This window comes from Paramisgurnus dabryanus, chromosome 22 (genome assembly GCF_030506205.2).
Source record: "Paramisgurnus dabryanus chromosome 22, PD_genome_1.1, whole genome shotgun sequence".
NCBI classification, from domain to species: Eukaryota; Metazoa; Chordata; class Actinopteri; order Cypriniformes; family Cobitidae; genus Paramisgurnus; species Paramisgurnus dabryanus.
In genome coordinates, this window is record NC_133358.1 from 20837573 (window position 1) to 20851199 (window position 13627).

The window sequence follows — 13627 nt, forward strand, 5'->3', positions numbered from 1 at the left end:
AATTACAACACACTAAACAAACGACATATTCAGAACCCAATACATATTTCTGAAGGAGGGACTTCATTGATTAAGGAAGACATCAGCCTGTTTTGAGGACAGTGAAAACAGCGCTAAAAAGAAAAGTAAATTGTTGTGTTTTTACATGTGAAACATGAACACATGTTATATTGCGCACTGTAAACACAATTAAAGCTTAAAAAACACAGAAAGAACGGGACCTTTAATAGACATGCTGTTTTGATTTTCTTGCTAATGTGACGTCACACAAACAAACCCCCACCCACGGCCACTGACTGACTGGTTAACTTTCCCTTAAAGCAGGAGTGGGGAACCCTGGGTCCTAGAGGGCCACTGTCCTGCAGAGTTTAGTTCCAACCACAACCAAACACACCTGAATTTCATTTTCAAGTAATCCTGAAGACTTGAATTAGATTTTTCCGGTGTGTTTAATTAGGGTTGGAACTAAACTCTGCAGGACGGTGGCCCTCCAGGACCAGGGTTTCCCCCCCTGCCTTAAAGCCTTTATCAATGTGTTTGTTATCTGTTAAAGATACAATTGTCTCAGACTTTATTCACAGGAATCAGATCTATTTTTAACCAAAAGCGCTTAATGTCTGTTGGTATGCACTGTAAAAAACATATTGTGAAATTCACAGTAATTAACTGGCAGCAATTGACAAGTAACTTACTTTAGAAAAAGCACAGTAAGTTACTTGTCAATTGCTGCCAGTTAACTACTGTGTTTTTTTTCTATAGTAAGTTACTTGTCAATTGCTGCCAGTTAAATACTGTGATTTTGCCGTACTGTAAGTTACTTGTCAATGGCTGCCAGTTAACTACTGTGATTTTTCCGTACAGTAAGTTACTTGTCAATTGCTGCCAGTTAACTACTGTGATTTTTCCGTACAGTAAGTTACTTGTCAATTGCTGCCAGTTAACTACTGTGATTTTTCCGTACAGTAAGTTACTTGTCAATTGCTGCCAGTTAACTACTGTGATTTTTCCGTACAGTAAGTTACTTGTCAATGGCTGCCAGTTAAATACTGTGATTTCTTTTCCACAGTAAGTTACTTGTCAATGGCTGCCAGTTAACTACTGTGATTTCTTTTCTACAGTAAATTACTATTGTCAATGGCTGCCAGGTAACTACTGTGATTTTTTTCCACAGTAATTTACTGGCAGTCATTGACAAGTAACTAAGCAGAGATTATATGTTTTTAATATATAGTTCATTGTGGTTTTCCCTACAGCATTTGATTGGTTAGTTATTTTCTGTAAACATTCATCAATGTTAAAATAAAGTTGTATCGGCCAGCCTTAAAGGTTGAGTTACAATTATTTAAAAACTCAAGACTGTTAAAAGGTGGAAATACAAAAAACAAATCTAAAACAATATAAAAGTCCAAGCGTGTTAAAAGTCCAAATGTGCAAAGTTTCCACTGTGTATATAAAATCCAAGAAAGTGATATCCAAAGTCCATAAAACGTAACTGGACAGGTAAGCCCAAATACACAAACTCCACAACCCAGCAACCGCTTGTTTTAGCTATAGCGTCAGCTAACCATGTGCACCTGCTCCTTCCTTTTATACAAAGTTCCATGTCATGTGACCCCTCACATGACAGGCAGACGAAGCAAAATAAAAGACGTACACACATAAAATAGCAAAAGGATAAAATGGCTAAGAAAACACGTAAAACTAATTTAAACTCAAATATACATAAGTCACAATATAATGAGTGGTAAAACATGTATCTTGTGTGATCATGTCACAACGTTAATGATCTAATTTAAATATGCTAAATTACAAAACAATACAATACGTTTTCTGATTTGAGGGAAAATGCTACTATTTCACAGATATGTACTAAATTAAAAAAAATTTTTTACAGTCAAATACATTCAATAAATGCATGTAAACGTACATTTGTACATTTGTAAAATAACATTTTAATTTGGATGAAAAAGTATGAATTCCCAAGAAATGTATCTTAAAACATCTTAAACTTTTGTTACAATCTAAAAATATCTAAATATAATTCAGTACAATCTGTAAATAAAACAAAATAATTAATTATCAATCAAAAGTACACTACAAGTAAACTGTAAGTTTCCTCCAATTCTTATTAAACACAATATTACTATCAAGTATAATTTCTGAAATGCAAAACAAATTTATGTCTACAATATTTTCACTCCAAAATAAATAGTTCTAGTGCACAACACAACCATTGATTCTAAAAATGATTCTAAATTCAGAATCCTAATTTTACAGTGTATAAGTAACATTAAAATATGCCCAAAAAGGTCAGTGAAACCATACCACAACAGACAATGTTAAGAGATTGAAAAGCTGTTTTCATTTAAATTGCTTAATCTACTGGATCCTACAGTATGAATAAACATATTTACAAGATTTACTAAAAGTTAGAATTTATGTTTAATTCTATTCAACATGCTTAAACACATTATTGTTTAATTTACATTAAACGTGCCTGTATTGACATTTAAGTACGAAATAATATCAGCTTTGAGTGGACTAGTTATCAGATGTTTAAGTGAATCACCAAAACATGACTCCAAACAATGGACCTTTTCCTATAGATTATGTATCATATATGTGAACAAAGTTATTTATTAAGTTATTTATACACACTTCACTTTGATGAAACTGTGCAATTTTATTTCCTGTGTGCAGGTTTAGCCACTGGTAAAACTCTAATGGGACTGCTCTCCATTCAGAGGGCTTATGTGTTTTCATGTCTCACCAGCATATGGCCAAGATGATTTCAGTGTAATACTGTTTAAAGTATCTATTAGCCTACCATGTGTATTTTCTCTAAAATTAAATATTTTAGCAGCAAAAGAAGTCACAGAAGAAGAAGCTAAGCAAGTTAACCCACAAACGAAGAAGAAACAGCAACTTGTTGTGTATAATTTGAGAAGACCAGCAATGATGGAAGTAAATAAACATCGACTTTTGATGCAATTTGAGTTAAATCACTCCTCAACTTGGCTCATTTTTGTTTTCACCGTCACAAACGGAAATACCTATGACACAGTTTTTTTTACCTGACGGGAGGGGTTCTGGTGGACCAATCTGACGCGCTGTAGATAGACGCGCGTCAGTAGATCTGATACGCTGTTAAAAATTTCGTGAGGTGCGCGTCAGGCTACGCAGAGCTATGCACAGGCTACGGACCTATGCACGACTATAAATCGCCCTTTAAACTGACATACTGGGTGCATCCCAATTCAGGGGCTGTGGCCTTCCAAGGCCGTATCTGAAGGCAAATGACATCACCGGGCTGTGACGAAGGCTGTCACAATTCGAAGGCTCATTCATATAAAAGCCTCTTACTGTGGCCTTTTCCCCACTGATTCCGAGTTAGGGCTGTAACGCTATAGCTTGTCCCATTATAAAGACCTGCCTGATTATGCATCAAAAATCATAATCATTCAAAATAAAACAAAATCATTCAAAATCATTCAAAATATTCTTTATTATCATGAAAATACCTGAAACTATTTGAAGAACAGCAATATAAATATTCTTGTAGACATTTCCTGGAACAGCGTTTGTAATGCTAGCCTACTTCTTCTGTGGCACAAAGTTAGTTTCTGCACGAGAGCGCCCCCTGGCTTTTGGATGTGGCGGCATTTCACCGTAATTCATGCAAATTCATTAATTGAGAAAACGCGCATTTGCACGATAAATCGTTACAGCCCTACCGAGGATCCATAGATGTATCCTTCACAGCCTTGGCTAACCCAAAATTCAATATGAAGTCTGGGTATTTTGAAATAAACATTCAAAACTGTAGTTAAATAAAATTTTATATTTTGCTAATTAAAGGTCCTTGTGTCTGTTTTACTATTATAAATGATGTTTTAGTGATGTAAATTAATATTATTGCTGCAATGTTGTGTGTTGCATTTTGCTTTTGTATATTTCTAAGGTTGGTGAATTTTACATACTGTTGGATAGTTTAATCTGCATCAATGTGTTATATTTTCTAAAGTATACAAAGAACAATTCCCGCCCACTATCTGCTTGCTGAAAAAATGTATTTAATGAAAGTTGCGTTGCAACGTTTCGATCAACTGATCTTCATCAGGCAACTGATGAAGATCATGTTGCTCTTCATGTTGCCTGATGAAGATCAGTTGATCGAAACGTTGCAACGCAACTTTCATTAAATACATTTTTTCAGCAAGCAGATAGTGGGCGGGAATTGTTCTTTGTATATTTTGAGACTTTTTGTCGTCTTATCCTACGCACCCATCTATTGACTTCAGGTGTGCGACGCTAATTTGTTTGAATATTTTCTAAAGTAAAATAAAAAAATCTGCCACCATATTTATTTTTAAAAGTCTGATAGGTCTCAGCTTTTGTGCCCCAGTGACAAGCGTAGTGGGCGGGAAAAGCAAGTGATGCCCCCGTAGGCTAGACCGTCTCATTTCATTTCACTCCGTGGCGTTTAGAGGCTGCTGCCTTCAAATATTGAGCCTTGCCTTCAAAGTCCGCGGCCTTAAAAGGATCCAGACCCTGAATTGGGATGCACCCTTAGTTTCTTCAAACTAAACCAGTGCTCACACAGCAGTCATTGGCCAGTTTACTGAATGACAGTCATATTAACCAATTATACTCAAAGCAACATGACGAGTCAGCCAATACAATTTGGTAACACTTTTTTTCGATAGTCCACTTTAGACATTTTACTAATTATAAGTAACTTTGCAACTATTTATCCTACCAATCTTTACCGTATTAGTAGATGATTATTGTGATGATATTGTGATAAGTATCTTTGCAGGTGCATGTCAACTTATTCCACTAACCCTAACCTCTTCCCTAACCCTAACAGTCTACTAATACTCTAAGGACAGTTAGACAGTTAGTTGAGATATAGTTGCAAATTAGTGAAATTTGGTTCACATAGTTGAAAACTTATTTATAGTTGTATAAGTATTAAGTGTAACCTACAATTTATTTCACTGTGGTAGCATATTTAATGGAATGTTGTGTGTACCATATTGTAGACAAAACAATAATCATAGTGACTTTCTCCTTTAAAGAAATAGAAAATAAATCTAATTTGTCATTACTAGCATAATACTCAAATATAATATAATAAATATACTTTAAAAAGGAATTCCCAACAAAGATTATTGAAGAAATAATTTTCTTCAGTTTATTTTGAGTATCCTGAATAAGATTAGACATCAGCATGTTGCTAACAAAAATTGTTGTTGACTGGACTTAAATACATTTACTGTAAAATGTGCTGTAACACATCATGAAGTTTGATTTCTCAGAGTTTTTAAAAATAAAACTCAATCGGGTTAAAATGTCAGGAGTTCCTGTCGGGATGAAAGTAACACTTGTTACTCTTCTCCTACTGCCAATACTGTTGCATTATGTTGAAAATGTATATTTTTTTATTTGATTTAATTTTATTGTGTTCAAACTGTTAAAAAATGTTTTTTTTTCAACAATTCAAGTTTGTACTGTCAGGTTGCTTTAGAAACATTTGATGAAACCAAAATTTAACCGAAAATACATATAAACGAGATCATAGTCATGTTTATTTACTAAAAACAAGTGTAACACAAAAATCTATCTTGTTCTGTTCTGCTTTTGAGCCACCTATGTGTTACTTTCGTCCCTGCTGACAGAGTCTATGGCCATTTTGTTTCCAAAATTTCACCTGGAATTCATAGTCCACACTTGAGTTACTGATCACAGCAAAAATATATCTGTCTAAAACTTTATCTTTTAAAATTAAGTTTTTCTGAAAAATTGTACTTTTGCCCCTGCTCACCCCTACTGTGAGTCTCTACAGTACAATGTTGGTTACTGTGAGTCTCTACAGTACAATGTTGGTTACTGTGAGTCTCTACAGTACAATGATGGTTACTGTGAGTATCTACAGTACATTGCTGGTTACTGTGAATCTTTGCAGGATATTTTATTTACTGTGATTTTCTACAGCACATACCTTTTTACTGTGATTTTTACAGTTTAAAAACACTACTGTGATTTCACACTGAATGCACTGTAATCCACTGTGAACTTTATTACAGTTATTTGCTGTGCATGAACACAGTTAATTACTGTAGATTTCACAAGCATTTTTTACAGTGTGGGTGTGCGTAGCTCATTTGCATTTAAAGGTACACACATGAAATAAGGGCATTTTCAACATGCTATAACAAACCATCTGTGGGGTATTTTGAGTTACAACTTCACAGACACATTCTATGAACACCTGCGACTTATATTATACACATTTTTACAAGATGAAATATATATGTGTCCTTTAAGGAAGGCTTACGAGTCTATTTACTTTCACTGCAGATCAAGCGCAAAAGTTCATGGGTTCAATTATCAGGGAACACACACACTAATAAAACGTATAGCTTTAATGCACTGACATCTTTCATTTTCTTTTAAAGATCGAAAGGTGACCCTTAGTTACCATAGATACCTTCACATTGGGCACCCAATTTGCTAAATCCTTATCTGTGGGTAACATACTTATGCCGCAATAGTTAGCCTGTCTGGAACCAAGCTGATTTAAACCACATCACTGTGTGACACTTGCATTACATGTGAACAGCACCTACGCTAATAGGATTTTGTTTCTCTCTCCCTGTCTCGTCCTCGACCCCGAGGACACACCTCTGATATACTGGCCGTCCTTCAACGTGATGCCCAGCTGATGCCTGACCAACGACCACCGGCACCGATTTTCTGTGCTTTTCACTGCTTCTACTAATGTAAAGCTGCTTTGAAACAATTACCAATTGTGAAAAGCACTGTATAAATAACATTGAATTGAATTGAATTAAGTCACTTTAGAATGTAGAAAAGTGGCCTGTGGCTCACCCAATAGAGCACTGTGCTTGCAACACCAATGTCGTGGTTTTAATCACGTAATATACTGTAATAAGTAATTCTGGATAAACGCATCTACATGTAATGGTAAAGAGCAGGCTTGCACTTTCAGTTTTAACCCGATTTGGCCCGGAAACACCAGGGTGGGTTCAACAGTGCATCGTCCTTCAGAAATTCTTGGAGTGCAGTGTTATGATTTTGTTTACTTCCATGTTCAATGGAGGAAATGTTTTCAGGCTTAGATGTGACACGGTGGAAGTGTCCTGCCCTGTCTCAAGGGATCAGGTGAATGCTTCACCTCACAGCGTGAGCTGCACAAATTCTTCTTGTTCCATGCAAGCCATGCTGAGTTAGGTAAAGTCTTTAAACAAGAGGCGTAGCAAGTTTTATAACCATGTGATCAATGCAGTGTACTACTGAGCAATCTAGGACTATGTTATGTATTCATGAGCAGATCATTTTTATTGTGTGCACCCTTTATTGTGCACACCACAGAGTCTTAAGGCTGAAGTATAGTCCAATCAGAGTCAAAGTAACTATACTTTGCAAGACTGTGCATTTGAGTGTCCACGTACGTACTATACTCCAGGCTTTACAGTACAGTACAAAGATATCAACTGCTCTCTCCATGTTAAGATGGCATTCCTCCCATGCAATCCGGGAAGGTGAGGATGTGGAAACGTGACTCCGGTCCATTTCTTCACATCCTGTTACTACAGGATATAGACATTGCGACTGGGCCCTCAGGTCAGTACTGGAAGAGCCCCACCGGCTGCTTTCACAGCTTCAGCGAGAGCACAGTCGCCTGGGTATTGTTCCCAATACGAAAAATGCAAGATTAAAGATACGCTGCCAAGTCAGGAAAAAAACACTCTACCAGTGTGTGACAGCTCAACTTTGAGAGGGGTGGAAGAGTCCTTTATTTATAGAACGGTTACCTTTTGTATATCTCTGCGCAGGGTTCGTCAGGACATAAACACAGCAAACAGAAATGAAATGTTGTGCTTTATTCAGGAGAAGGGAGGAGAGGGATGTCATATCGTTAGCGTATCCTAAAACAGTTTCCATCCTGCAACGGAGCCAAAGGCAATACGAGAGGAACTGGTCAACTTGTTCCTTTCCGTTTCCCCTGAAATCATCCTGAAATGTCTCAGGCTATTTTTTAAAGTCTCTTGAGGCAGTCGGTACCATATTTAGAGCGATTTTATTTTTTTAAGTAGCGCATTCTACCTAATTTTATCATCTCACATTGTACAACTGAAAAGATACTTGATTTGGCGTCCAGAGATCCGGCATTTGGAGTTACTGCAGGAAGTCTTAAGAAGTCTTCGACACTCTGTGGGGCGGCTACTTTTCTAAAAGTACACCTTGTACCCAAAGGATGTATATTAGTTACTCAGAGGTACATATTGGTACCTGGTTCCTCTATGGCATGGATGTGAAGAACCCCTTGTACCACCTTCTCCAAAGGCCAGTGTGCCACTAACAAACCTTAAATGGTGCCTCACAAATCCTTTACTTTTTACAGTGCGAAAAACGCAAAGTGCTATTACAAATCAGCTTAATCAAGATCTACAGCCTTAACAATGATGCCGTATCAAAGAACAAAGCCTCATTCCACAAATGACTTTGTTCATTCCACCGGCTGTGGAAGACCATGGTCTGGCGTCATCTTCTTGGGATGAGCGCAGTGCCAACAGGACAAAGGAAGCCACGGGCGCCGCTCGCTCTGAGCATCGGTTCAAAGACTTGATGTCACGCTGAGCCAAAAAGACCTCTGTACGCCCTGCCCACGCTCACACACATCCGGACTGGCACAAACATTTCCCCTATAACCTGCAGTGATGGTCCGATAAGGACCGAAAGGAGACTGATTTGTGAATGAGATTCCAGCTGGAGAATAAACTCCAGTAGTGGAAGTCTTACAGTAGATGTAAGGAGCTGCAATGAATGGGTAACACACAAACTGTGAACTCTCAGAAAAAGAAAGTACAAAAAGTTGTCACTGAGGTGGGACCTTTTAAAAAAGTACACTAAGAAGGTGCATAATGGTACCATAGAGGTACCTACTGGTATCTCAAAGATACATATCTGTACCAAAATGGACCTTCATAAAAGGTAGCGTCCCAGTGACACATTTTATACCTTTTTTTCTGAGAGTGTGATGCAGAACTGCACCTGCAAGCTGTGGTCAAAGATGGGACATATCGACGCTTTATCCTAACCAAATGCAACAGAATAAGGAGACAAGCGATAAAAGCTTTTATCCAGGTACAATATGTCATTCTGGGGGTGAGTTTCTATTTCTGAGGTGTCACCCTGGGTAGTCTTATTGTAAAATCCTTAGGCTATATACATTAACCATTACATTTTCTTATTGGTTGTAAGAATTTTAGATGTGAAACATGTGTTAATGACATATACTGTAGTGTGACATGTGGTAAGGTAAGATACAAACAATCAGAGTACATAAGAGAAAGTTAATGTGTTTGATGGATTGTGTCTACTTGGAGTCTCACCTCCTTGACCAATGAGACTTTGGCGTTGGGGTTTGTGACCCTGCAGGGAAAGATCAAAGGCTCTCCTTTCTTCATGAACACCACGTCTGGGGTCCCAGACTGCACCTTCACGAACGGCCGCTGGCTATCTGAAATGCCAATATTGAGGTCAGAAACATGCACAACATACAATGGTAGACAAAGTCAAATGCAGAGAAATAGCTTGCTTGCAAACTCTCTCTCTCTCTCTGATGTTTGCATGTTTGGTTGCACTTTCGCCTCAGATGCAATATTCTCGTGGCAATGAAAGACTTTGGGTGTTGTTCACCCCATTGTTTGGCGCTGTGGTGTTGTTAAAGGAAAGAAAAAATCTCTGAACATTTTAACAAAAGTACCCCAAGGACCTCTGGATGCTTCCTTGTCGTGCTTTGATTCAATATAAAAGACGAAGGGTGAGGCTAAATCGACATGGCCACTGGAGCGATTGATGGCCCTCGGGGGTCTTGTTGGCTAACCGGGGGCCGCACCTAACGACCTGGGGCACCTCTGTTTGGTGCCTAGCCTTCCTTAATGCTTGGCCAGGAGGCTCTTGCATGCCCACTCCCATGCACAGACACGCATCCCAATAAACATGCACACACCCCTGGTGCCAAGAAGTCAGAGTGTCTTCGATCCTTGTTACTAACCCCCACCCCGCAGCAGCACAGGATACGGACAGCCGAGCTGAGGGAGATAGATAAGGCCGGGTACCCTGGGAAAGGCTGCCCGGGAGCTGAGCCTTTCAACAGCTGGGACTATTTCTGTCCTCTCGAGGTGGCACGTAAATGAAAGTTACAGTTCAAATATAGTCAGCCGTGAGGACAGACGAGTATGTGTGCAAAAACAACAAATCGCAACGTGAAACTTTGCCAGAGACTCAATTAGCAGGATATGTTGCTGAAGAGAAATGGTGTTTAAATATCATTCGCTTCTCAAAACTTCCTTAAGAGACGGAAACAGTCAGCTATTATAAATGGTTGCTGGAATGGCGTATATGTGTTTACCTAAAAATGTTTACCTGTAATGTAGACGTAGACAGATGCCTGCTTGCGCTGCTTTTGACGGTACCTGCAGCGGTAAGACCCAGTGTGTTGAGCTAAAGCAGGACTCAATGTCAGGCGGCTACAATACTGGTTATTTTTCCTCCCACAGCTAGACTCCTCTATCTGGGTGCCATTGTAGACTTTCGGGACACCTGATGGCAAAACCCACTGAAGCTCCCAGCGTCCCCTGAAACGGCACAGCAGAAATCAGTTATCATCTCAGTGATCAACATACAGTGGGGTTTGATTATCAAGTTCTCATCTTTAATGCACTTTTATGCACAGCCTTGCCTCATAAACGGACCATAATCTTCATCACCCATCTTCAATATAATGAAGTATGTGGGTCACTCACCTGCAGTTTAGCTGAAGTGTCTGGTTTCTCTCTATGATAAGCTGCTTCTCAGTAACATCCAACACTGGAGAACTGAACCTTCCTTTTGTGTCTGTATCTTTCAGATAGAAAAAAGGATGCGGTAAGGATGCTGAATAATGCAATAAATGCATCAATACAATATATTTACTACAGCATGTTTTTAATAGTGATGTTAACTACATTTACTTGACACAGACTATATAAAACATGAGTGGACTTGGGCTTTTAGTATTTAAAACGTTATTTTTGGAATTTCAGGCTACACAATAAGTCAAATGAAGCAGGTCCACAATGTCTGCTAATACAAATTTCATTCAGTGTGATAAATTGTTCATAATCAACTGATAAATTCTAAAGCTAAAATATTATTTGTAATCTTTAGTATTTATACACATCATACAGTTGGTACACACAAAAAAAAACTCACATAAAAATCCTCACTTCTGTCAGAAATCATAATAATTTATTATTTGATTTTTTTATTTAGGCTATATTTACGTTTATAAAATATAATTATGTTTTTATACTTTTTCAAACGTAAAAATATTGTGAAAATATTGTTTTCCTATCTTATTTATACTTTTGCTACATTAGTTGTCAAATGATCGATTTTCGTAAATTAGTTATAACTGGTGTGAAAGTAGTTATTATAAATGTATTGAATAATTGTACAGGTAGTTACAGTAGTTGTCTAGCTTAAAATTATTTACAATATTGGCAATACTGTGTGCCATAAATAGCCCTAGATAACATGCTAAATACATTAGTATAACTACAACTATATACTAAATATATTTACATATATTTCTCGTTTAGAAACGAAAGCACCTGTTGGGTGATGGGAAGTGGGGCACATTTAAACATTTAAAATAAATCAGAACTCAAAATAATCATCTATTTATATCTCATTGAAAACGAAACGGTCTTACCATTGATTATTGGTTTGTTAAACTGCATAGCATCATTTCCATACTATAATTTATACTTAATGCGTCGTCTATACATTATTGTGGTATTGTTACAGAGCAATGTAAAAAGGAAGTGAAGGCAAGCACTTTTTCCCACACCGTATCCCGCAAGTATTTTAAACAAGCTCATTATCAGCCTACATGCTGATTCTATTTTAGAAACCCCCCGACAAAAGCATTCAATTACTCGCTTAAAACCTGCCAATTACAACAAAACTTTTCACGGCATATTATATTAAACGCCAACAAACCTGTAAATACGGTTTACTGATTAGATGTGAGTCAAAGCGACAGAAAAAAATGTAAATAAATAGGATTTAAAACATTTGGGGGTGTTGCATGCACGGAAAAGGACTTTATTGTAGTCTAGTTAAGGAATGAGTTGAAAGGAATTTAGGAGGACAATGCATTTGCCTGTGCTTTTGTCATTCTTGCTTTGTCTTTTAAAAGAAGAATAAATGTAAAACAATAATTATCCGATTAAAACTTATGAAAAATACGTAACACTGGTGAATTTTGTTTAAATTTCGTACATTCATATTTTGTTATGAATTGTAATATAATAAACAATAAAATAAGCGAACAAAAATGTAAATATTTGATAATACTTTTATTGTATTATATATTAATACTCACATTTTTTTAATAATAATTGCATGTATTGTTAAGACATTTTAATGCTTTAATATATTTTTATTAATATTGCCATTATTCAATTTATTAGTACGTTTAATTAATATTTTACAGTGTTGCCTGTCAGTACGCTTTCAAGCACGCAAATAGGAAATATCTGAAGTTGATCCATTAATCATTTTTCCATCCTGTGATGTGAGTGGTGACCAATAAAAAAGCCTCACGCAGTCAGTACAGTACATGGGTTCACCCCTGTTTCCTCCCCCGGGTCTGTTTTAGCTATAACACACTGATTAGTCCTGGTTCCTGCCTGCTCGCGCTGGTCATGACCCCCCGAGTCATTTATATTACAACTTCATTTCACAAAGTCATCAGGCTCAGGAAATAACGCCCTCTTTGATTTAACCCGGGCCAAGACGGATGCCAAGTAAGAGCAGAGAGGTCTGCGTTATCTAAACAACTTGTCCTGGGATAACGCAACCCCTAGCACGTCTGATTTAAGGTTTGGTTGTTGTGTTTAAATGCATCATTGACAACTAAACACGAAATAAAACGAACGTGATCACCTTTTTAAAGCATCACATGGTGATGCTGAGGCGCGTACTAGGGCGCGCGTGTTTTACGCAATTTGCGCAACCTGCTCTTTTTGGTTCGGTTTACTTAAAAAATGACTTTAAAAATATTAACTTTATAAAATTAAATAATATGTAGTTCCTTGTTAAATAAACATACTTACCTTTTGCCAGAACACGCCCTGACAGTCCAAATATCATCACAAATAATATATCGAGCATTCTCTTGGTCTTGCTTGAGGTCCCTTGCTTGGAGATGAACACCTACAATAGCAAACAGTGAAGATCCAATACTCCAGAGAATCAATTCACCTCACAGCACCAAACTCCTCAAACCCCTGTTTCACATGGACTACAATCAACCTCTGTAATGTCCTGAGTGTATGAGCTCTGGATGCAGAGGGACCAGGCTTGAAATCCAGTTAAACTCTTGCCCATTATGACTGTGGGCTGGGATTTATTCAATTCCCACAACCACCGGAGCTTCCGTGACGCTTATTGACACACCCACTCCGCGCGGCTGACGTGACCTACAAGGGCCAAGTGTGCTCTGGTGTGTCTCCTGTAGGCTACTTCATCCATCTCAAACATCTTA

At 37.6% G+C, this 13627-nt stretch overlaps 1 protein-coding gene across 3 annotated transcripts in view; it reads right to left on the minus strand.

Moving 5' to 3' along the window:
• The window catches only part of flt1 (fms related receptor tyrosine kinase 1), a 47316-nt gene extending 33862 nt beyond the window's left edge, over positions 1-13454 (minus strand). For all 3 annotated transcript variants that reach the window (XM_065258212.1, XM_065258214.2, XM_065258213.2), the window contains exons 1-4: positions 13197-13454; positions 10839-10935; positions 10459-10670; positions 9423-9550 (exon numbers count right to left, since the gene is read on the minus strand). In XM_065258212.1, coding sequence (XP_065114284.1) covers positions 9423-9550; positions 10459-10670; positions 10839-10935; positions 13197-13254 — 495 coding nt within the window. In that variant the 5' untranslated portion in view covers positions 13255-13454. The remainder of the gene's footprint in view (positions 1-9422; positions 9551-10458; positions 10671-10838; positions 10936-13196) is intronic.
• Positions 13455-13627: the final 173 nt, after the last annotated feature.